The 25,267-nt window shown below is 36.1% G+C and overlaps 1 protein-coding gene across 2 annotated transcripts in view; it reads left to right on the forward strand.

The window, feature by feature from the left end:
- The first annotated feature begins 583 nt into the window (after window positions 1–583).
- Window positions 584–25,267, forward strand: part of LOC136028050 (Krueppel-like factor 6) — a 95,446-nt gene continuing 70,762 nt past the window's right edge. For both annotated transcript variants that reach the window (XM_065705643.1, XM_065705645.1), the window contains exon 1: window positions 584–763. In XM_065705643.1, coding sequence (XP_065561715.1) covers window positions 662–763 — 102 coding nt within the window. In that variant the 5' untranslated portion in view covers window positions 584–661. The remainder of the gene's footprint in view (window positions 764–25,267) is intronic.

Raw genomic sequence — 25,267 nt, forward strand, 5'->3', positions numbered from 1 at the left:
GCAGCGGAGTGCACATGGCACTTTGACGATGAATCACCTTAGTCTAGTTCCTGTTAAGAATAAAAATCAATCGATGATAATTCATAGCACCTCAAGGCGTTGTGTGCCCCTAGGCCAAGGTCTATTGGTAATTCCAGGCCGGATTGGGAGGGTGTTAAGAGGGAGCTATAGAATAGTTTAGGGTTGAGGAGGGGCGTGCATAGCTGTGTTGTTTTGGCGCGGCAGTGAAACTTTAGTAGTAGTATACATATAATACAATCTAAGCATTTATAGATAGCCGCCGTAAATCTGATGAGGGTTTTTTGGCCCTTGCGGATCAACCCCCTCCGCCCGCTTTCTGTTACTGGGCATCTAATGACTTTTTGCAGAATCATAGATTAGATCAAATAATATCTCTGATTATTACCTATTGTTTTGTGTCTTACTTATTCTAAGATCAGGTTTCTATTAACGTCTTGTAAGAATGACATCATCTTATCCTTAGCATTGCTGAAGTACTATTTCCGCCATAGTGGGCGGGATTTCACCGCGCACAAGGAGCTGCACATGCGCATCTTTTTATGAGCCGTTTCAACATCTGGCTTAAATTCAAAATTTGAATCAGTATTAATTTGAAGTAAGATAGAATAGGAATAGATGGTCCAAGGATATTCTTTTTAAAATGGATTCTTTGCCTTGTGGAAATATTTTTCAAGAACTTCAAACTGTCCATGACACCGGTTATTTCTCTTCCACGTCATCCTTAGTTGATTCGTGGGACCAGGTAATTTGTTTACTACTCAAGCACAAATGCTGGCCATCATTCCATAAATGCACAGATTAGGCTCACTGGCACCAATTCAAGAAAAGGGGGGATTAATTAAGGACATATATTTAATGAAATGTACCATTAACTCCATTATTTTATATTTTTTCAAATAGGCCTATTGTATATGCGTTCTTGACAATGAACAGCCCCCCCCCACCTCATGGTCCCAGACATATTCCTAAATAATATAGGCTATTTCTTTGTCGTTTATCATCTCGTGATGCGTCATGTCTTCTTCGTTAAAACGGGTTAGATGCATTCTTGATTCTTGACCCATGAAAACCACTCTGTCAAGTTGTTGTAATAGAATTGCTGGATAAAAATATATTCTTTAAAATGTGGATGACAAAACAATGGATAAAAACATGTGCATATTACACAGTAAGAATTTCATTGTTTAATATTTTTGGTAAATTTTTTGTTGTTCATATTATTGACTCGATGCCTTTTTTTAAGCTCTTTACGAATATAATGATCACCTCTATCGCAATTTCTTGTTTTAAAGGTTAGGTTAGTTTAGGTTAGATTGTTTGCTTTAAGTTTGAAACCAATGTTTAAGTCTTTTTTATACCCAAAAACTAGAAATATTTTGGTCATTTTCAAGGGCTTAAATTTGAATTTGCGATAGGAGTGATTATTATATTCGTAAAGAACTTAAAAAAAGGCATCGAGTGGTATGCTCACTTTTTTCGCCATTCAATAATATGAACAACGAAAAATTTACCACGGTTTCTTATAGTCTTTTGTACCGGCTATCCTAGCGCTATGCTATATCTGATACCATCAGTGTGTGGGTGCATGATCAAAAATGTGAATGTGATATTTTAAAAGAACATTAAATAGGGAATCTAATGTTAGGTTAGACTATTATATTATGATTTGTCAAGATGTTGGAGCTGCTAATCTAGGGTCTTACCGAAATGTATTTTTAAAGATAAGGAAGGAGGGGGTGTATTTTTTTCATATTATTTGTGATAAAAATACAGAAAGGGGTATTTTAATGGAAATATCCCAAAAAGGGGTATTCTCAACAAGCTTTCCATTTATAATAGTTGCTAGTGTGACAATTGGATCCCACTCCTTCACTCCTCCGCTGGTGCCCGGATATAGCCCTAGCTTAACTTTCCGTTTTTTTTTAATTGATATATTTGGCATTATGATCTTACTGCTGATAAGAAATAAGCACAAAAATAATTTAAACCAGGAAGGTAATTAGAAATGTCTATATTTAGCTTTGGGTTATATCCAGGCTATAGGATGGACGCAATTATCATGTTAGAAAATATTGTATCTAAAAATAGTTTTGAATGGAGAGAAGTTATTACCGAGAAAGGGTGGACTTAGAAACAGGAGTTTGCCTTCTCATGCCTCTAATACAGGCTCTGGGCTCATTCCGGGGCGTAATTTCGTCGAAATTCTGGGAGGGCAAAATTGGAGCTAATTTTTCCAAGTCAGCTGAAAATGATAGAAAAAAATGAGCCATGTAGTACCACAAAGGCAAAGGTATACTAACGGAAATTGATCTGTTTCTGTGGATGTTTAAAAAAATGTAGGCCTATCTAAATTTTTTCAAGATTTTGAAGGCATGATATTTCAGCTGGGGGACTAGAATCTGGTGATGGGGACAGTTGCCCCTCCTGTCCTATGGCAAATTACGCCCCTGACTCATCCCTGAAAGTTTCGCATTCATAGCACAATATCTCTGAATCAATGAAAAATCATTTTAAAAGGGGATATGTTCACCTTTACCACATAAAGTCAAATACATTCTGAGGGAGCTCTTCGCTACTTTGAAGCTTTTTATCCTACGATTTCTTTTCCAGTTATTTCTCTTATTTGCAGTGTCTCCTAGACGGGCTTAATTTGCTATGGGACAGAGGGTAACTACCCCCCGACCCTGGCTCTATCTCAGCTGAAACATAGTTTCCTCGAAAATGTCAAAATTAAGATGAGCCTGCATAATGCAAGCATCCGCGAAACGGGTCAGATTCCTTTAATATATATTTGCCTGTAGGCCTATTTGCCTTTATGGCTCATTTTTAAGTTTTCACTGTCATTTTCACTTGATTTGAGTAATTGGCTCCTATCCTCCCCCCCCAGGATTTTGACAAAATTCCGCCACTGGTCTTCTAGTCTTTTTCGGCTGCGTTTCTCTTTTTATCATCCATGGAGGAAGCTTCAGGCAATAACTTATAAATTACCTTATTTAGAGTTTAATTGCGCTTCTTGTGGAGTGTGTTTCCCTCTTTGGAAGACAATGGGCTATTGACACCTATTCTCAAATCTAAAAAAGTTCGATCATCCGTTTATTCTTTATTTTTGGCCTGGGAACAAGTTATATAAAAGAGATCATCCAAGGTTGCTTTAGAAAGGATTTCTTTATTTTTTTTTTCTTTCATTCTAATTACACAAGACTGGCCATTTATGGGCTGTATGTGGACCTAGAGATAACGTGTAAACACTAGCCTTTCCCCAATATCCTGAGTGTGTACAAGAGACCTCTAAAATAGAATGAAGAAATAACAGAGAAATGAGGCCATTTTCTAAGGGAGTAAACAAAGCCGTGAACGTAGAAACACAATCTGAGTTTTGATTGTACCGCCCACAACCATTTTCAGCCGAGGGGATAAAGTGCAATATAAAATTACCGTTTTACTTATCAATTTTTGTTTGCGAAATTTACATTATAGAAAAAGAAAACTGAATATTTCGAATTTTGTAGAATTTTATAGAAATATATTTCGAACATTATAGAAAATATAAAATTACTGTTTCACTTATCTTTTTTTCGCGAAAAAGAAGAAGTAATTTAAAATGATTTAAGAAGTATTCGAGTGCAGTTTTTTTTTGTTTTTGTGTGACTTGGAAAAATTAGATTCATTAGTTCCATTAAAATGTCAAATGCCGCCTTTGGAATTACCACAGTCACTTAGTATAACTCGAAGCAGGCTACATGCCTCAAAAATAGGTTATTTTGAGGTTTGTTTGTTTTTGTTCGTAATTTGTGCGTGAATTTAAAAGTAAGCTAGTCCATGTCGTATGTCCTATTTCCAGAAATTTTCTTTTTTCCATTTTCCATTTCCTTTTTCTTTTTTATAGAAAAAGGAAACTTAATATTCAAAAACGTCTCCTTTAATTTTCAAAAATTTGACCCCAATATATGAGTTATAATTCAAGTTTATGAAAGCTAAAATAAAAAAAAGGTTTAAATTATTCAGTTGTATCAGAAAATGGACCCAGTTTTGGTTCCCCATGAACCTTGCTCATCACCCCAAAGAAAAATTCAAATGGCTTCCCTGGTTGCCTAACGAAAAAAAAACAACTCCTGACAATAAAAGTAGAGTATCAACCCTACATATTCAGGCGGGGAATCTTCCTCCTATTGAAATTGGCTTGAAGAACTCCCCTGGAGATGTTGAAAAATTACGATCGTAAAATCCATGTGTTTTCTAACTTTGACCTCCTCCCACTATTAGAAGTACTTTGATGCCCTCCCCCCTAAGGATTAAATCTCTGTGTACCTATGGTGAATGACATGCTTTGATTTTAGAAAAATTACTTTGGATGCTGACAGGCGCAAAGGGGACTTTGTTGGGTTGGGGTTCCTATTTATTGAGCATCTGGTATAAAGTATATTATATTGAAATTACAAGACAAATTAGTATATTTTTTGGTTACGCGTGCTCGGACTGATTTGGTTTCTTTCTCTTAGTTTTTTTTTTTTTTTTTTTTTTTTTACATCATAAACTGTTCTGATACTTTGGAATGCAGAACCTAAAGAACTTGGTAATCCATCAAAAGAAAGTACTTGACGCAATTCAATCGACTAGTAGGATTGCTGGTTTTTTTTTCGTGTCCATTTTTTTAAAATCTGTTTTTGTTTAATCTGTTGATAGTAGGCTATATAAACAAGGGGGCGCTAACGTCTCGCTAACGTCTGGCTTACACCTCGGAACACTACGTACACCGCGCCGTTCGTCCACACTTGACATAGTCCCCAAAACGCTTGACTCGGTTCCACTACGTTTGGCAGGCGCCACTGGTATAGGCTACACGATTTATGATTGTTATGATATATAGCAATCAGTGACTTTTTTTTAAATTGTTGGTTTTAAATTTTTAATTGCTGGTTTTAATATTTTTCAAATTCGTCAATTGCTGGTTCTCAACCATTTAGCGCTGGTGGATTTTCTGAAAACCTGACTTTTTTTTTTCAATGACGGTAGTTGTCCCATTGACGCGAAGTGTCATCTTTTTCTTTTACCGTGTGCTTATATACAAATATACACTTGCAGGAATCCCAATGCGGAATTTCCGTCGATAGTAGTTTTTTCGGTACTTTTGTGTTAGCCAGTACACAATCGAGAATTTGGATTTATAAAATGAGACAATAACCGGTTTATTGCTGTTTGTATAAGGACACAACATTATTAGCTTCGGCTCAGTGGAAAACTACATTGTAGCTATATTTAAAAAAATAAATATCAAATTGGTATTTTGGTTAGGTTAGGTCAGTGGTGTCGTTGAGGGGGGTGGATGGGGTAAGGGGGCAGTTGCCCCCTCAATAATTAGGAAAAAATCGCAATTATTAAGTAGCTTTAAAACTGTTACTGGTTTTAAGTGTGAATTTTGCTTTTTACTTTGAGCAGATATTTTTTTTAATTAATCCATGCTCGTTTTTTACATAGGAAAACGAGAAAGATAGGGGTCCATTACACTTAATAATATCTTCTACATTAATATTTTTCAAAATATATTGCCTTTGAAACCTTATCATCAAGTAAAAATGTGAGCCCATTTATTTGCAAAATTGAAAAATTTTCTATGCGTCCTTTTCGCTATGCCTTTACTTCCTATTAAATAAAAAAAATAGTTTCTTAAATGAAAGTAAGGAGCGACATTAAAACTTAAAACGAACAGAAATTACTCCGTCTACATATGTATATCTTATCTAACTCCAAAGCGTATCAGTTGTTTTAACCCCGCTCCTGTAGATCCAAATTCTCGAGTGTGTACTGGCTAACAAATAAGTGCTATTTTTGTTGTGAATTTCCATTTTTTATTATTCAGTGAATTACCGATCTTTTTAGGTTCTATTATCATAATACTTGATTAACTCTTTAGCTGTTTTTTTAGAAACTCAGCAAAAAATACTAAATTTTCTTAAAGTTTAAGTTATTTCCCGGCCTCTTACTATATTCTCAGAAATTGATATGTTTTCTTGCGATAATTATCGGGACATGTTTTGATATTTGAGGCGGTTTCCTATATCAAACCTCCCTTATTACAATATCAAATATGGTTAGTTTGTGGTTAATAGTTTAAGACTTGATAAACATTTAATCTAACCAAGTATTTCCTTCGCTTGAATTACTACCGGAAAACGTCAACCGACTTTGGCTTCTACCGTCAAATCTCATGCTTGAATTATTTTTGTCTAAATAAACGCACATACCCTTATACAGTGGTGTCAATTGGCCGTTTGGGTGTCATTCGGCTATTTAGAGGGAGGTAGGGGCAAGCGTGTATCCAGGACTTACCGGGGGAGGGGTTTACAAAAAAAAACTTTAAAAACACATCAAAATGTGTTTCGATACATTTTTGTTACGTTTTTACGAATTGGGCAATTTTTTTAGGGGGGGGGGGTCAAAACCGTGACCACATGCAAATGTCCTTGGGCCTGTGTCCAGACCAAAAATGCCCTCTATAGTATTTTTTCTTACAAGAATTGAACAGAACGACGCATTTACCCCCCTCCATGTTTTCGTGAATTGAAGCCACTGTCTTCCAGTGGCGTAGTTTCATCAAAATCCTGGGGGGGGGGTTTAAAGTTGGAGGCAATTTTCCTAAATCATGTAAAAATGCCAGTAAAAACCAAAAAAATGAGCCATTTGGTACCATGAAAGTACTATGTAGTACAATAAAAGTACTATAAAGATATAAACTGAGGTCTGGGAGGGGCAGTTGCCCCCTGCCCCATAGCAAATTACGCCGTTGCTGCCTCCAAAGCCGGGAGCTTCCTCTATGGGTTGTTCTGTGCATTAGGTCAATCCCCGGTATTTTTGGCTTGAAACCTGGCATGTACCCAGAGTGGCCTCCGGTCGAGTCCCCTTCCCCAAAATCTCACTATTTAAATAATTTTGGTGAATTTGAATTTAGTTCTCAAATTGTTTCTGCTGTTTTAGTGAACTTGCGGGTCATCCCGAAGAACGCTTACTTGTGGGACTTGAAAATTACATCAAACAGTTCCTGGTAGCGAACTTTAAGTAAGGAGCGACCCGGCACAATAGTAACCGAACCTCAAAAAAATGGAATTTTGATACCAATATATACATAAAAGAAATTGGATTTTCATGCTGAATTCAAATGTAGAAGTTTCATCAAGTTTAGTCTTACGCATTAAAAGTTACGAAGTCTAAAAGTCACAGAATCTTAATGAAAATCACATCGTCAGATTCAGCGTAGCAGAGAACCCTACTGTAGAACTTTCAAGCTACTATCTGCAAAATGTGGAATTTTGTATTTTTGCCAGGAGAAAGATCACGGATGCGTGTTTGTTTGTTTTTTTTTTTGTTTTTTTTTTTCCCAGGAGTAATCGTATCGATCTAGTGGTCCTAGAACGTCATGAGAGGGCTCATTCTAACGACAATTTGAAGTTATAGTGCCCTTATTAAGTGACCAAAAAATTGGAGGGAAACTAGGCCCGCTACTCCGCCCCTTTTTCTCAAAATTGTCCGATCAAAACTTAGGGAAAGCAATTTAGCCAAAAAAAGGAAAATTAATATGCAAATATCGTTTTAATTATTCATTTACGGTGAGCCAAAATCAATACCTACATTAATTCAAAAACGTTGAGAAATTAAGTAAAAAAAAGTGTTTCAAGTGAAGTAAGGAGCAACATTAAAACCTAAAGCGAACAGAAATTATTACATATATGAGGGGGTTCGTCCCCTCCTCAATATCTCGCTCTTTACGCTAAAGTATTTTTAGTAATTTCAAAAGAGCTATTTATTCTAATTAAACGACCTTTGTGATTCAGGGGTCATTCTTAAAGAATTGGAACAAAATTCAAACTATAGTGTAAAGAGCGAGGTATTGACGAGGGGGCGAATCCCATCATGAACAAAAATATACGAATATAGAAGTTCGTTACATAAGTTAATTTGTAAGTTACGTATATTTATTACTAATAAAAAAGTTGGTAAATAAAATAAATTAAAATTAATAGTGGCCTTTTTAATTAACCAAAAAAATGCAGGGCACTAGGCCCCCTCCCCGGCCCTTTTTTCTCAAAATCGTCCGATCCAAACTTTGAGAAAGCCATTTAGCCAAAAAAAGTAAAATGAATATGCAAATTTCCTTTTAATCATTCATGTACGGTGAGCCAAAATCAAAACATGCATTAATTAAAAAACTTTCTGAAATTAAATAAAAAAAGTTTTTTTTAACTGAAAGTAAGGAGTGACATTAAAATTTAAAACGAACAGAAATTATTTCGTATATGAAAGGGGCTGTCCCCTCCTTAACGCCCCGCTCTTTACGCTAAAGTTTGACTCTTTCTCACAACTCTACTTTTTAAAACGTTTTTGCGTAAAGAGCGAGGTTTTGTGGAGAGGACAACCCGTTTCATACACGGAATAAATCCTGTTTGTTTTAAGTTTTAATGTTGCTTCTTACTTTCAGTTTAAAAAGAAACTTGTTTTTTTATTCAGTTTGACTGAAAAAAACGTAAACAAGGCACGTAGGAAGATATTTATTTTGCGGGGGCAGGAACTATATTAAAAAAAAGGCGAAAGACATTAAAAAGTTAAGCAAATCGCAAAGTCCTGGTGGCTGTCCTTAACCACCGCCCCCTTTCCTCTCTGTACTGTTTGACAGTAAGACGTAGTTTAATTAAGAGAATTTGACATGTTAATATGGGGACGCTTCATTATGGTCATCAAACAACTTTGTAGCCTTTTTTTTTCTAAGAAACTTTTCTTCCAGTTATTTTCCTTGTCTGAGGTCAGATTTATTTTTGTTGACCATCATCAAAATGAAAAAGCTGAATAACAGGTTCTACGATGTATTTGTCATTCATGGTGACATCATCGTTTCCCAAGCTATAATAATTGGCAATCTTTTCCCGTCGTCTTGGAAGAAACGACTCGACTGATTAATACCAAATGATAGCTAATGCTTTTTTCCTTCCTTTGTCTTCTTTTTAATCTGGGTTTAGTCGTAGGCTTAGATTTGGAGGAGTCGGGGGGGGGGGGGGAGGTAGAAGTCTTTCCCAAAATGTCAGTTTTTTTGGGGTGAAGGAGATTCCCAACTAAGCGAGGTTGATACGGTTCTACCAAAGAGAAGAATAGAGATTACTCTCTATTCGGTTGTGAAAAGTGTCAGCCATGCAGTGGTGCAGCTGGTGGTTGGGTTCAGCTGCGTGCAGTACTGCAGCTGGGTTCAAACTCTTGGTCCCATTTTACCATGTTGCAAAGATCAAATCCACTCTTTGACTTTGATAAATTTAAAATGATGAACCCCACCGTAAAAAGGAAACTCATTGGCCAAATGGGCGCAATTTAGAGCAGTCACACACAGGAAGTTATTGGGAGGGATGGCTCTCGAATTTATTAATATAGTGCAGAATGTCACTCCGTATTTTTTTTGCACTGCTGCGGTTTATAAATAAACTTACTTACTAACGTGCCAATAACCAATACTATGAGCAATTTGCTAATATTAGGTCCCTAGAGGGAAAATTATGCAAACTCTTGTAGAGTTTGGTAAATCAATGAAATTTTTTTTACAGAACCCTTCTCCGATAGAAGTTGCTATGGGTACCAATGAGCCACAGCGTTTTTGGCACTTAAGTATTATACGAGAAACACTCGAGAAGTGAACTTTGGTTAATGCTAGTGAAATAGAGCAAAATATAATGAAAATATAATACTTATTAGCAAAATTGTGAAAACTACAACAAAGAATTACGGAAGGGGGGTCGCCTAGAGTGTATTATATTAAATACGTAACCTAAACTAAACTAATCTAACCAAAATACCCACTAAATATTTAATTAAAATGTAGCTATATGTACTTTCCAAGCGAGCCGAAGCTAATTGTCTGGTACTAACACCGTGAAAAACGAGTAGTGTCTCATGTTCGTGATCCAAATTCTCCAGTGTTTCTCGTATAACATTAAGTGCCGCGTTATCCCCCAAGAAGGTTTTAAGAGGTACCCCCCACGCACAATTTCTTTTGCAGTTCCTTTCCTCATAGCTAAATTTTTGGTGGTATCGATGTCATAGGCTGCTTCCCCCATGAATATTTAAGACTAATGCGAAAAAAATGTCTGAAAAACCCATATTTTTATAAGCATTAATTTTTTTATTGCTTGTCCTCCCCACAAAAAATGTCGCTTGATTCCCCTTTGAACTTGATGCTATTGACATACTAACTAGAGTAATACCTAGGTCCTTGTGTGCATGCTACATAACTTACTAAGCAAAATCTATATTTGACTTTTTGTTTCAATGTTGTGTCAATGTTTAAATTTATATGGTTAACAAGCGCTAAACCGCAAAAGAACCTACAAGGCAAAATTTCAATTAACTTGACTCAATTTGTTACGTCTCTGTCTCATTTCGAAGGGGATTTGCTAAATTTAAACATTTCCTTTCATACTTTAAAAATATATTATGCTGCCATGTTAAAACCTTTGGACGCTTGCTTTTGGCCCAAAAACGTTTGAAACGTTTGGCCCAAAAACGTTTGGCAATTGTTTTTTCATCCAGCTTTTGTGACAATTGAGATTAGGGAGATAACATTTTTTCAGTCCTCTGGACTCAAATCGTAGCAGGCTACCTCTGTCTCCACTCAAATAAAATTTGTCAGACTAATATGCCAAGTTTTTGCTTCAAAAGTTCGGTTTCCATCTAGCTCTAGCCGAACTTTCAACTGAAAGTAAAGAGCGACATAAAGCATAAAATGAATAGAAAATATTACGCATATGAGAGGGCAAATGATCACAGCAGTGAATGATCATTGCAATGATCATTGCATCCCCTGAAATAAATAAAAAAGATCATTGCACTGTTGCTTCTGCATTAAATTAAAATTAAAAATGGGCAAAGATCAATTAAAAAAAGTTTTTGAGGGAATTAAAGAGCGAAGTTGAAACTTAAAACGAACAAAAATTATTGCTTCACAGTCTATCTAACATATATCAATAAAACTAGTATAAGTAAGCGAAATAATTATATTTCTCTATGTTTGTAGGATTATAGAAAACTAGCGCTTCACTGAAAACGCAAAATAATATAAGAATGTTGGTGCAGTAAAAGCAAACCGATTAAGGGCACTTTTTACAGTATAAAAATAAAGCATTCTAAGATTGTTGCTTAATTTTTCTTTTCGTTTAATTTGATAACCCTTCTGTACAATGTTCAATGATTGGCTCTCTATTTGGTTCTGAAAAGGATATGTCATGATTAGTTTGTGGACAAGTTCGAAGTGAAACCATCTTGATAGTATTAGGACTATAGACTAGCTTTAAATTTTTTGTCATGACTTGAAATTTTCTGTTGTATAGAGAGAAATTACCTGACTTCCACAGTTCATATTTTGGCTTAGTTGATTTTCATTTTGAGTAGTACTAAAGCATATTTCTTACAATTTGAGATTGTTTATTACTCACTATTGGTATCATAGCTGGTGAAAACAAAATGTTACCTGATAAATCAATCTAATATTTCTGTATGCTGTTAAGGAACTTTGCGGCTATTAAAAAAAATATTTATTTTTGTACTTATGTTTTTAAGATAATTTTAATTGTAGGCTATGCTGAAAGGTTTTGATATCACAGCTGGTGTAAGACTATGAAAAGCTTATAGATTAGTTTGTTGTTGTCAGGGTACGTGCTCACTTAACTAATAAATCCATGTTTTCGTTTTTGTGCTTGGTTTTTGTGTTTTCAGTAAAGCACTAAGATGAGATAAGATTTATTCATCACGATACACACATTCAATATTACATTTTACTATTCCCCCAAAGGCTCTTTGGCCTGTAAAGAAGGGGGAAAATAAACGAGTCACTTACTCAGAGAAGAAAAAAAATAATCACTTACTCACAGAGAGAAGAGCAAAAAGGAGAAGAAAAGAAAATATAAAGAAAATAAAAACTGTAGAAAATAAACTAAATAGGCTAATAGATTGAATAGTTAAATTAATTAAGTTGATCAGTAGATAAAATCTGTTGATTTTATATAACTATTTTTCTATAATCCTACAAACATAGTAAAATATGATTAGCCTATTTGGTTTAATGGTATTGATTTTATTGATATATGTTAGAGTGTGAAGCAATAATTTTTGTTCGTTATAAGTTTCAACTTCGCCCTTTACTTCCCTTAAAAACTTTGTTTTTTAAAATTAATATTTAATGTATAACGAGGGCCCCGCAAGTCAAATCCAATCGGCCCCCGCACCCTTTCAATCCTGTTCTGTTCGAGAGGACGAATGCCGCTTGTATTCAGTGTTAATGGCTTTCGGATTTCAAGCGTGCATCTGGCTTTATATCTGTGGCTTCTTATATGGGCATTGACAAGTAATGGGGACCTTTTAGTTATCCCTCCCTCTGCTCAAAAAAAAAATCTCAACACTTTCCCCATGTTTTTGTACATATTTTTCATGTAATTCTTGTTTATTTCGAGGTTGACCCTCCCAAAGAAATAAATTTATGTGCGTGTCATCCTTTAGTGTACCCTAAATGGGTCTTCTTTTTTCTCGCCATAGTTTATTAACTTGTTTCGATTGATTTCAGTTCTCTTACTAATAATGCTTTTACTATTGTATAAATTATGTTTTATTTATCCTTTAGCTTGATTAAACCTCTCTGTTTCAAGAATAGACCAGGATTATTGAAAACTCCCTGAATATGTAATGACGTCATCAACGTAAATAGTTCCTCAGGTTAGTGACTCACTGCCTATGGCTTTTACAAACAAGATAAAAACGTGATTCATGTTTACGTCTAATTGCACTAAAGGCTATGTATTCAAAGGTCAGTTTACGTTGGAAACTGCTTATCAAGCCGCATAGGTAACGTGATTGCAAATAGATTTTTGATATAAAGAAGACGAGGAGGAGGACTAAGTTGACGAAGCAATAATTAGGTGACACAATATCTCAAGCGGGGGTGTAATTTTGTCTGGGGCAGGGGGTAGGGGCTAACTGCCCTGTCTAGACCCCAGTTCACTCCCAGCTGAAATTTAGTTTCTTCAAAAATCCTGTCAAGACTAAGATAATTCTGTATAATTCAGTCATCCAGAGAAACGGGTCACTTTCCTTTGCGACATCTTTGCCTCCGTGGTATGGCTCATATTTCGTGGTATATGGCTCATTTTTATATGGCTCCGTGGTATATGGCTCATTTTTCGTTTTTCACTGTCTTTTTTACTTGATTTGGGGAAATTGGCTCCAACTTTGCCCCTCCAACATTTTGTCAAATTTCGCCGCCGTGAAGTTTCAAAATACCAGAGACAGGGACGAACGGAGGACGAGAGCCTAAAGGACCCCTCTCCCGACAACCTGAATTCTCTTCTATTTCTGGGCATTTCTTATTCAAATTATCAAAAGAATTATCGTTTTATTATCCCCCCCCTACGAAAAGTTCTGCCTTTGTACATGACTAAAGGAATCAAAACAAAAACATACTTTGTTCCCCTGGACGTATCTTAGGTCTATTCATACCTGAAAATAGCGATTTCTTATGATTCATCTTTTGGCTGTTCTAGAACTGCAAATTTCTAAGGTATTACCGCAATAATGTCAATGTTGTCACACTCAACTAATTCAAAATGCTTGTTCATCTTATTCAAAATGAATAAGCAAAACTGATTTGTCAAAATAGACAACGCTCTTTGTCCGTAAAAATCAAACGCTTAAGATCCTTGCTACCAAAAACAACAACCCAACGGAAAGTTGCTTGGCCTTCTTGAGCTCTATGGTGCCATCTTTTTAACTTATTGTGTGCTAATTTTTCACCCATGTTTCCTTTTATTGAATTTGACGCCACCTGCTATCAAAAACTGCATATGGAGTTCTTGTACATTGAACATCTAATTCCCGCTTCTTCCTCGTTTTCAAGATATATTTGGTTGTGTAAGTTTCTTCTTAATAATCTGTAACAATAAAATTTCTTTTTTACTGCCCATGGTATTACCAGACAAACCTATGTAGATGCCCTTGAGACAGTGCTGTGCATTCCATCACCTGCCTCTATTCATGATGCTATGGTTCAGTATTGTTATGGTCCATAAAAGTTCCTGTCCAGGGAAGCATTGGTTGTGCCCAGGGAAAAATTAATAACAGCGGCCCCACTTGGCTCAAATATAAGCAAACAAGCCGAATCAAAGTAAGCGATTCTTCAGCCACTGCACCCCCAAGCCGCGGCATCTGGGGCAACTGCCCCTGCCCCCCCCCTAGGAAAATCTCTGTTTGTGGGCATGCTTGCACTGTCATACATTAATTACAAAATCCTAACAAGGATAAGAACTCAAAACAAGACTGTGCACAAGAATAGTTTATATTTTATTTCCTAAATGAAATAATGTGCAACTTTTATTTTTCTCTTCGAACTTTTTAATTGAGCGCACAAAACCCGGCAACAATAGTCTGCGCTAATGATTAGATTCGTGCTTAGCGAATTCACTAGCAATTTATGTAGCGTAGCAGTAAAGTTGTAACAATGTTCTGTTAATCGCATATTGTTACTAACAAATTACCGATTCCGAATGCCTCGTGCCGAATCCAACTATCGCTGGCATCAAATTTTCCACCCCGATAGAGATCTGATGCCTTCTTAAGTGTGGTTATGTGCAGCATGACTGGTGAGATAGCTGTCGTTATCTTTCCACCGTGGCCATGTGGTTTAGGCTCCAGACCGGTGTTTCAGGGGTTGGGAACGAATTCTGTCTGTCCAAGATTTTTTGGTTGACCTTTAATTCTCTTGAAATGGGATTTTATCGATGTGCATACCTCCGATTCCATCTCTGTTCTATACAAGGGCGTTTTTTTCTTCGGGGGGGGGACTCTTTCCCGGGGAAGGGGGTAGTGTTCACGTAAAAACTTTTAAAAACACATAAAAATTGTTTAAATGCGTTTTTTTTACGTTTCCACGTGTCAAACATTTTTTTTTGGGGGGGGGGTCAAACTCCATAACCCCTTGGATACGGCCTTGGCGCTATGCTAGTGGTACTATGCGAACTTTCAATATGTCGGTAATTTTTAACATATTTTTTTTCCGGAACTGATTTACGCAATTCATATGAGAATGATTAAGATTACGTAGGCGTTCTGATGTGCTTCTAGGCAATATGCCATATCAGAAGTTGTAGAAATTCTGGTCGGATTTCCGAAACTTGTTTCCTATAAGTACGTTTGGGTTTTTTTGTTAGCCGATAAACCAGAGGTGGTCAGCCTACGACCCTCATTCTCTTTCCTGGTAGCCTACAGACTGTTATGTCTTTCGGATTGAAATGAAAATAACACGTATATAACAAGGGAAAAGAATATAGTTGCTAGCATGAAGTGAAAATGATTATATGGCTAATTTCAAATAAGATATCTTTAAAACACGTTTGTAAAAAAATAATAAATATTTATTTTTATAGCATGAACCTTTGTGATGATAACCAAGAGAAAAAAGATACGAGTACGAGCATGAAATGGAAGTATTTCCATTGGTGGTGTTTCGTTTGTGACGACCGGATAAAATCGTTTTTGCCCCCCCCCCTCCCACATAAAACTTGAACTCCTTTTATTCCACCATAAAAAGATCCTGAAAGTTTCAACATAGTCGTCAAGACGTGAAACAAAAATGAAAAAGGAAAAAATTAAAAATACCTTTAGCCAAAAATCGTCCGCACTGGGACACTCATCCTTTTTATTACCACATAGATGTCCTTTTTCTCTTTATTATGAATATTCTTCAGGTCCTCTTTCAGTGAATCGATTTTTCAAGCTTAAATTTGACAAAAATTATATTGGCTTATTGCATTAGTGTTTCTCTATGAGTGATCATACCAGCTGACTTAATCCTTTTTTGCTTATTTTACTTTCTTTCTGTAGTCAATTGGAGTTACAAACGCTGATTGACAAAGGTTTCTTCTTATTAATCAGCACTGGTCCTTGAAAAGAGGTGACTTTACGTTATTTTCATTGTGCTATTTCGAGTTCAGTTCATACTAAGCATCTAGTGACATTGTGTTTAAGTTTTGACCTGTGCTGCAGTCTAATGAATAATTTTTTTTGCGTAACTATGGGGAATTCACTATCTTTAAAAAATACATCGGCAAAAATTTGGGGACAGTACCCGTATCATACTTATTTGCTACAATATTAACACAGGCCTAGAATATCAATTAGATTCAGAGGTTATGCAAGATTAATTGCTATTTAATAGGCAGTTCTAAAGTTAGTAACTCCCCCCTGCCTTAATTTCCGTGAATTAGCACGACTTCAAACAAAGCTGGGTAGACTTGCAGAACTACGTAGGCTATACGTCCGCAAAATTACGTAGAATTACGTAAAATTACGTAGAATTACGTCCGTTTACCATTTTACTCACACATTATTACTGCATAATAATGAGAGATACTGCCTTGATTTCAGTTTCATGTACCAATTGTGTAGGCCTAAGTCATGCTATTGTTTTCACAGCTGAAGATTAGTCATTGGCTCAGAGTTACAGACAGGCAAATATAAAGGCATATTAAACATCTAAAAATACAATTTCTGAATTAGTAAATAATCTAATTTGTTGTACATGCTATAACTAATAATTAGCCCTAAGCATCGGCACTGTTTCTGTTTTTGAGAAAAACAGAAACAGAAAAAAACAGTTAGAAAAAAAACAGAACAGAAACAGAAACAGGTCAAACAAAAACAGGTGACCTGTTTCTGTAATCTATTCTGTTTTTCGAAAAAACAGAAAACAGCTGTTTTTTAAAAAAAAACAGCTGTTTTAACAGCTGTTTTTCCTGTTTTTTCCTTACTTCTTCTATTTCTAATAGGAAAGAAAACATCTTCTTGTTAAATCCTTGTAGTCACATACAAAAGATGAGCAACTTCGTGTAATTCAACACACTAGCGTATTTTTAGGGGGGGGGGGAAATTGCCATAAAATGTGTCCAATCGGGTGATACCAACGCTATATTCCTTTCAAGCTTAAATGTCATTTATAATTGACAATTTACCCTAGTTGCTCTTAGACCGTTGCTTTAGCGGTAAACCATTGCTCAAAGCATATACCAACACTATATTCACCGCTTAAAGCACGGATGCTTTCAAGCCGAGGCTACTTAGACCGCTGCTTGCTAATATATACCAGACAGACACAGAGTCATCCCATCTAGCTTATGTCCACCGCTTAAGTTAGAGGCTATTTAAACCGTCGCTATAGCGGTAACCCATTGCTCTAAGCAAATACCAACGCTCTATAACGCTCTATGGTTAGACCATTGCTCAAGTGGTAATAACCCTCCGCTACACACATACCAAGGTGTCTAGGTTCACCGCTTAAAGTACGGATGCTTGTTGGGCCGCTGTTCTAGCGGTAACCCATTGCTCTAAGTAAATACAAACGCTATATTCCTCTTTTATATGGGATTTCATTGAGCCCATGTTTGCCGCTTAAAGCACGAATCCTTAAAGCCGTCAATGGTTAGACCGTTGCTCAAGCGGTAATAGCCATCCGCTACACATATACCAACAGTAGAGACATTGTCATATGGGGTTCCCATCTAGCCCATGTCCACTGTATAGCGTTCAAGCTTCTCTCTCTTTCTCTATCTCTCTCTTTCGCTCAGATTTACCCCGCCGTGAATTAGCATGAGAGGTTGACTCTAGTTGAGCATTGTGGAGTGACATGCATGAGAGGAAAATTTTCAAGTAGTCAACCCGTAGTCAACGGGTTGACTCTATTTCGGCATTGTCAAGGGACATGCATGCACGGAGAGGTGTAGCATAAATGGGAGACAGTCACAACGGCAATCAAAGGGGTAAAATTAACCTTGACTGGGTTGCCCACTTAATTGGACAATCTGTCTTAGCTTTTTTCTACAATTAGCCATGACTTTGACTTTTCCCACAACTATTCCCTTTTTGTTTAAATTCAAAAATCAACGGTATCATGGTATCATGCCCGCTAGATGTGCGTTTCGGTACGGTAGGTACGGGTAGGTATCATGCGTTTCGGTATCATGCCCGCTAGATAGCGTGGCATTTGAAAAAAAAAAAACAGAAAAAAAAAACAGAAAACAGATAAAAAAAAACAGAAACGGAAAAAAACAGATGAAAAAAAAAAACAGAACAGAAACAGAAACAGGTAAAACAAAAACAGGTAGCCTGTTTCTGTTTTCTGTTCTGTTTTTTGTAAAAACAGAAACAGAAACAGGCAGAAACAGGCAAGAAAAAACAGAAACAGAAACAGAAAACAGAAACAGTGCCGATGCATAATTAGCCCTAGTAGATAAGGTAGTGAAGAAAATATTGAGTGTGACAAGTGTGAGTGAAAAGTGAATAGTGAGTTTGAAATGAAGTAGAAAATCAGTCCACGATCAAATTACACATTTCAAGGGAAAGTTTCTAAATAACATAATAATTTTTTTTTCTATGGCGCATGCAAAGTTTATTCATAGGAGCGGGGATAAGGGCTTTGGTCCCATGATCCTAAATTGAAAAAGATGTACAATACAATAAAGGACCTATCCAGGATTCTTTTCTTGTTTGGGGGGGGGGGTAACAAAAAAGTTAAAAAAAAAATGTGTTTATATGCATTTTTGTTACGTTTTTACGAGTCAAAAAAATTCGGGGGGGGGGGGAGGAGAGTCAAACCCGGTAACCCGTCCTCGTTACAGCCTTGAATACCAAGTCCTTACTGCAGGGTCACATTCCGAAGGCAAATTAAGTAAACTTTCGTTAGCTTAAATCTTAAATAATCTTCGTTACTAGGGAAAATCCTTATCATCGTGCAAATTTAAAAGTCAAGCATGTACCAAATGTACTTTGACGGTAAAAATCTAAAAAATTATAAAAACTGGCTTTAATCAATCTATTTTTCGATTGGTTCTTGTTTAAGCAATTCAACAGTACTTTCTCTTTGTTGTCTATGTGCTTTTTTTACTAATCAAAATGTCGAACAAGTTCTGGAAAGAACGATTGTAGCAAGGGGAATTTAATAGAAATATAGCTTAGCCAGGATTTTACTCCGGGAGGGTGAAACTGAATCAGAAAGGGGGGGGGGTAAAAACTATCATAACAGATTTGTTGGATAATATTATTTCTAGAGCACAATGGGAAAAAGGAGACTATCATTACATTGGCTATTTTTGTGGACTTTGTCCTTTCCGCCATTTATATTCTTGGTAGCTTAGTCGGAAATCGTTTATTAGAAATGGAAACTTATGACATATTTAACACGGGGATTTTTGAACAGGGACGTTTCGTAATTGCCGTACAAGACCCCGCCGTGCAAAACGACATATAATTTACAATTATTTTGGAATAATATTATAATTATTTATTATATTAGTTATTACTATTATTATACTATTTATTAAATTAATTTTAATTATTATTAATTATCTATTATTACATTATTATAATTACCTTGTGAACCACATAGTATCTGGCCAAGTTTCCCAGTGGAAGTCCTCCACTCCCAAAAAATCATCCCTCCCTTATGAAAATTTCCCTCGAAAATCCCCTTCCCTCAGAAAATTCTGATCTTAGTAGGAGTTTTGCTACGGAAACCCCCTATTACAGTGCGAATTACCTAAATATATGATTGAGCTAATGTTGTACCCATTTTCAATAAGATTTATTCTATATGTTTAGTTTAAAAGATTTTTTTATAGCGCTTATAATTTTGCTTAGTTTTTTAATTAATTTTTCTTTTTCCAGACCAAGTAAGTCAAATAATAGCGAGGAAAATGGGTTAGAAATAAAACGATATCATTTCGGACAATCACATTTAATTCTTGATGCAGATAAAAATTAATTAGTTAAGTTAGGTTCCTCAGAATAATTATAATCTATTATCGCTATTATTTACAACTCATTGTAGCTGACTATTTGCACTTTTTCGACTTATTCATATTTCTGATTAAAAACAAAAACGGAAAAATGTGAAGTTGAATGCTGTTTTGTATCGTAAATTGACATAATTATTTTTTTTTCTGGCACTCATAATTTTGTGTAGTCAATCGGTTTATTTTGATTATTTTTTGTCGAATTATAGTGGGTCAGATACAAAATTATAGCGAAACAAAGTTTATTAAAAACGATGTTTGCAAAAAAAAACAAATAAAATTTTTGAATTTAGCACGCAAAACTTCGGTATTTATAAAAAAGCGTACAATTAGTCTCGTTTGAAAACTTCAAAACTTATAAAATTAATAATAAAAAAATTAACACTAACAAAGTTTTACTCAAAAGTATGGATAATAGAGAAAATGCACATTTAATTGTGGAAAATTCGAAAAATTTCTTAGTTATTTCTTCTTTCCAGCTGCTCAGATAACTTTCAAGATAAAAGTTTGTTGCAAATTATGGCATATGGGGCCATAAAGCTATACCAATAGTTTCAAGAAGCATAAGAAAACACAGCATAATGGCTTTGACGCGACGACAGACATCTTTCTCATGAATTCATGAGTGTTCTAAATATTGCATTTCGTCACTTCAAGATAACTTTTAGAAGAAACAGAAGAAAGTCCTTTCTCATTTCTAAATCATTCACCACTTGAAACGTGTCTGGTTTTAAAATAAACGATCACGGCAGGTGACTCGGCAGGAGGTGTGGGGGCGCTTCATGGGAACCGTCGCCTAAATGCTACCCACAAAATTATGGCCAGCTATGTGGTTAATTATTTATTCGTTGAAAATACCGAGGCTTGCACAATGCAATTACATGACAAGAAATTGTGCAAAAAGTTCATATTCTAAATTGCGTAAATATTTCATTTTATATATAAAATACTCATTTGAATATTTTAAATCATAGGAATGATAAAGCTAATACTTCCCCCAAAAATATGTCGCGCAATACATCTCATAGCAATTTTGCTTTAGCCATCCCTCCCTTTTGGGGCATTTAACCTACTGGAAAATTTCTGATCTTCCTGGAGCAGACAAATAAACAGGATCTCTCCCTCAGATCTTGAGATTTTTGCGATGATAGTCGCTTATTATTTTTATAAAATTTGCCTATATTTGACGTTTTTTTTAATTATTTTTTTTTATCCTGCAATCCTTAAAGCTGTGCGCCTCTTCTGAGATAATCTTCCACGAGCCTTCTCGACACATATTGGAGCTGGGAGGAGCATTCGCTTTCAAACAGTTCGTGGTAACGAACTGTAAGCAAGGAGCGAACCGGCTCAATAGTAATCAAAACTCTAAAAAACGGAATTGTAATATGAATCGATGCATCAAAATAATCGAATTTTCCTGCTAATTTCAAATATATAAGTTTCATCAAGTTTAGTCTCACCCATCGAAAGTTACAAGCCTGAGAAAATTTGCTTATTTCTGAAAAAGGGGGAAACAGCCTCTAAAGTCATTGATTCTCAATGAAAATCTTACCATTAGATTCAGTATACCAAGAAAACCCTACTGAATAGGTTTCAAGCTCCTATCTGCAAAAATGTGGAATTTTATTTTTTGTCCAGAAGAAAAGTCACGGATGCGTGTTTATTTTTTTTTCAAGAGTGATTGTGTTGACCCAGTGATCCTAGAATATTTCGAGAGGGCTCATTCGAATAGAAATAAAAAGTTCTAGTGCCCTTTTTAAGGGATCAATAAAGTTTGAGGGCAACTAGTCCCCCTTCTACGCACATTTTTTCCCAAAGTCATCCGCTCAAAATTTTGAGATAACCATTTTGTTCAGCAGGGTCGAAAAATCTAAGAACTTCAAGTTTCTATCTGCGAAAATTTGGAATTTTGTATTTTTTTCCAGAAGAAAGATCACGGATGCGTGTTTATTTGTTGTTTTTTTTTCTCAAGGGTGATTTTATCGACCCAGTGGTCCTATAATATCGCGATAGGGCTCATTCGAGCAGAATTCAAAAGTTCTAGTGCCCTTTTTAAGTGATCAAAATAATTAGAGGGCAACTAGACCCACCCCAACGCTAATTTTTTCCCAAATTCACCCGATCACAACTTTGAGATAGCCTTTTTTTTCAGTATTGTCGAAAAATCTAATAACTATGTTTTTGAGGATGACTTAATCCTCCAGTCCCCAGGAAAAGGGCTGCAAGTTATGAATTTTGCCCATTGTTTACATATAGTATTTTTTATTGGGAAATATACAGAGCTTTTCAGGGGAGATTTTTTCTGGTGTGGGGGGAGTTGAGGGGAGGGAGTTATATGAGAGGATCTTTCCACGGAGAAATTTTTAACGGGGGAAGGGGATTTTCCATGAAGAGGGTGCCGGATTTCCAGCATTATTTAAAAATGCTCAGAAATTAGATAAAAAAAAACAATTTTTTCAACTGAACGTAAGGAGCAAAGTTAAAACTTAAAACAAACAGAAATTATTACGTATATGAAGGGTTTACTCCGTCGTCAACCCCTCGCTCTTTACGCAATTTTTTTTTATACTTTCACAAGAGCTATTTGTTTTAATTAAACGGCCTTTGTGATTAAGGGGATCATTCTTCAAGAATTGGAACAAAGTTCGAACTTAAGCGTTAACGTCGAGACAGTTAGGACCAGTCAACGAGTCATTGACACAACAAAGACTAGAAGTGAAAACACCTGGGACACGTATTACCGATAAAAGTCAATCAAGTACGCTTACAATGTGACTTAAAGGAGCGGGCAAAAAAAAAAGACTTAATATTAACGTCTAGGGAGGGGGTCTTTCGATCCGCCCGCCCCTGAAGTCCTGAAGGTTTCTAATTTTCTGGGTAGCCTACTTCTTATTTAAACCATGAAATATTTTTTTTTATTATTGTCCACCCCCCCCCCCCCAAAAAAAAAAATCCTCGTACGCGCCTGCTTGTATTAGTAGAGATTACCAGTAAGTCAAATCCATTTGAATTTTGTGTTATAATTTTTGTTGTAATAGCAATAAAAAATTCAAATGTCCATTTTTGGTTTTGATACTGCTCTGTACGACTTCCCGTAATTCATGGCAAAATCTTATTAATCTTTTCAGTAGTAATATTCAGACTTTTTTGGGGGTATCTTTTTTGGGGGTAGCCTATTTTTCTGGTGAACTGTTTTCTTGGTGGCTTGCGGTGAACCGTTCTTGCCCCTTCCTTTTGCAGATGTCTGGGAGTAGGGAGTACGCTGACTTAAAATACGGGTAGTAGCCCTAAGTTGCTGCTGAAATATTTTGGATGCTTTTCAGGTAAATCTAAGAATAAAATAAAAGCTTATGCTGGTGGCCAAGGCCGCATGAAGGGGGGGTGTTATCCTTCTCCCTTCCCCGAAATGTTTTTCTGACTCGTAAAAACGTAACAATCACGGACATAAACAAATTTTGATGTGTTTTTCGAATGTACCCCCCCCCCCACTAAAAAATGAACTTCCCTGAAAAACCCTGGATGCGGCCCTACTAGTGGCTACTATGATTGGAACCTTTAGGTTTGTCTGTTAGATGTGATTCGCTTTTGTTGCCAATTACAGCTATTAGAACTATGCTAATAATTGCTAAAATCGGTTTGGGCTATTTTCATCATCAGGGGGCAGTCATTAATCATCGTTGCCAATCGCCCTTGTCATAAGGGTGAATAATCAATGAAGAATGATACAGAATTCAATTATTCATGGCCTTCATTTAGGCTATTGGTGAATCAGTGGAGTCAATAAAAATAATGTCATGTCTTTCCTTGATCTCAAAATGTGATTGGGATTGGGATGGGAAATGTCCAAAGAGACCTGACGTCTTTGATTGATATCAAATCAACCAAGATCAACTAGAAAAATGTTAGTCATTTTCCAAAATATTGGTTTTCTGGTTTGATTTTCCGATATGAAAAGTGTTATTTTACCAGCATTTTTTTTTCTTTTTGGTTCGATGCATCTTGGAGCTGGTTGATAGTTTCAGCTATTGTATCGAGCCATCGATACTGTCACAACACTGACATTTCAATTATCAATAGAGGAATCCACCTCATGTCATCTCTTTTTGCCAATCTACTCGAAGACAATAATATTTTTTGTTTGGTTCTTTTCTAAAATTTGATACCTCCCTGAACGTCTGTTCCACATTCGCAAGTCTTTTCAGTGTCACAAAAATACGTATACAGTTTAAAAAGAGACTTCAATTCATTTTCATGTTTGGAAACGACTATATAATATTTGCTAGTTGCAAATTCTAGCTTAATGTTGCCCTAAAACATATAGGTCTCGATACTTCTCCAAATGTCTGCATCTGATATTGATAGCCGTTGCTTTATAAGTATCACCCAGCTATAAGTTTATGTCTTTCTTTGTCACTGATGTTACAAGATAAGTAAAAGGTGCTTTGGCTTCGTTCCCCATCCAAGGTGAACTGGCCCTTTGGGTATATCGTCAATAGCTTTACTGGGCTAACTATTACGAGGACAGCCCTGTTTAAGGTTACCCACTGTAGTCTATGAGGTCAAAGGTCGATGTTTGATCGGTACCTTTACTTAGTTAAGACGGTCAAGGCGACCATGATGTGCATTGCCGCGACAAATCTCAACTAAGAGATGGATTGTAAGATTGCCAATTAATGAACAATCCATATGTGGTACTACCTATGGTGGAGAGGATATTGCTGTTTACTAAAGAGTCATGTTCCATACACTTGCCTGAATTTCCTAGATTGCCACGAGGAAGAGTTACAGTATGTGGAATTAAGCCTCCCAAACAAGTCTATCATTATTCAATGAATGCACAATCCCTCAAATTTTTGGGTAACCAGTAATCTTGAAACCTCCCTTGATTAAATCTTATAAAAATTTCTCAATCAGTCATCACACTACGTGAAGATCTCAACATCCCCCGTAAACACTGGTAGGATATCTACCCCGAAATTTTTAACAGCCTCGCGCCATTAATTTTGTGATAAAAAATAAACTCAATCCATAGTGCTCACTACTCCAACCGCATCCTTCTATGGTGCTAGTGTTGCTGTGTCCTATTTCTAAAACAAAATTGTATTGCTGTAAGTACAGTAAATAAAAAAAACAATTTGTTGCAAATTGAAAGTAATAACAATATTGAAAAGACCAGAAATCGTCACATATATGAGGAGGTTTGCCCCCCTAAGACATAGTTATGAGATTTTTTGGCTATGCTGAACAAAACGGCTTTCTCAAAATTTTGACCCGGTGACTTTGGGAAAAATGAGAGTGGGGGGGACTAGTTGCCCTCCAGTTTTTGGTCGCTTGAGAAGGGTACTAGAGCTTTTAATTTCCATGTGAATGAGCCCTCTTGCGACATTCTA

The sequence above is a fragment of the Artemia franciscana genome, chromosome 6, assembly GCF_032884065.1.
Source record: "Artemia franciscana chromosome 6, ASM3288406v1, whole genome shotgun sequence".
NCBI lineage: Eukaryota > Metazoa > Arthropoda > Branchiopoda > Anostraca > Artemiidae > Artemia > Artemia franciscana.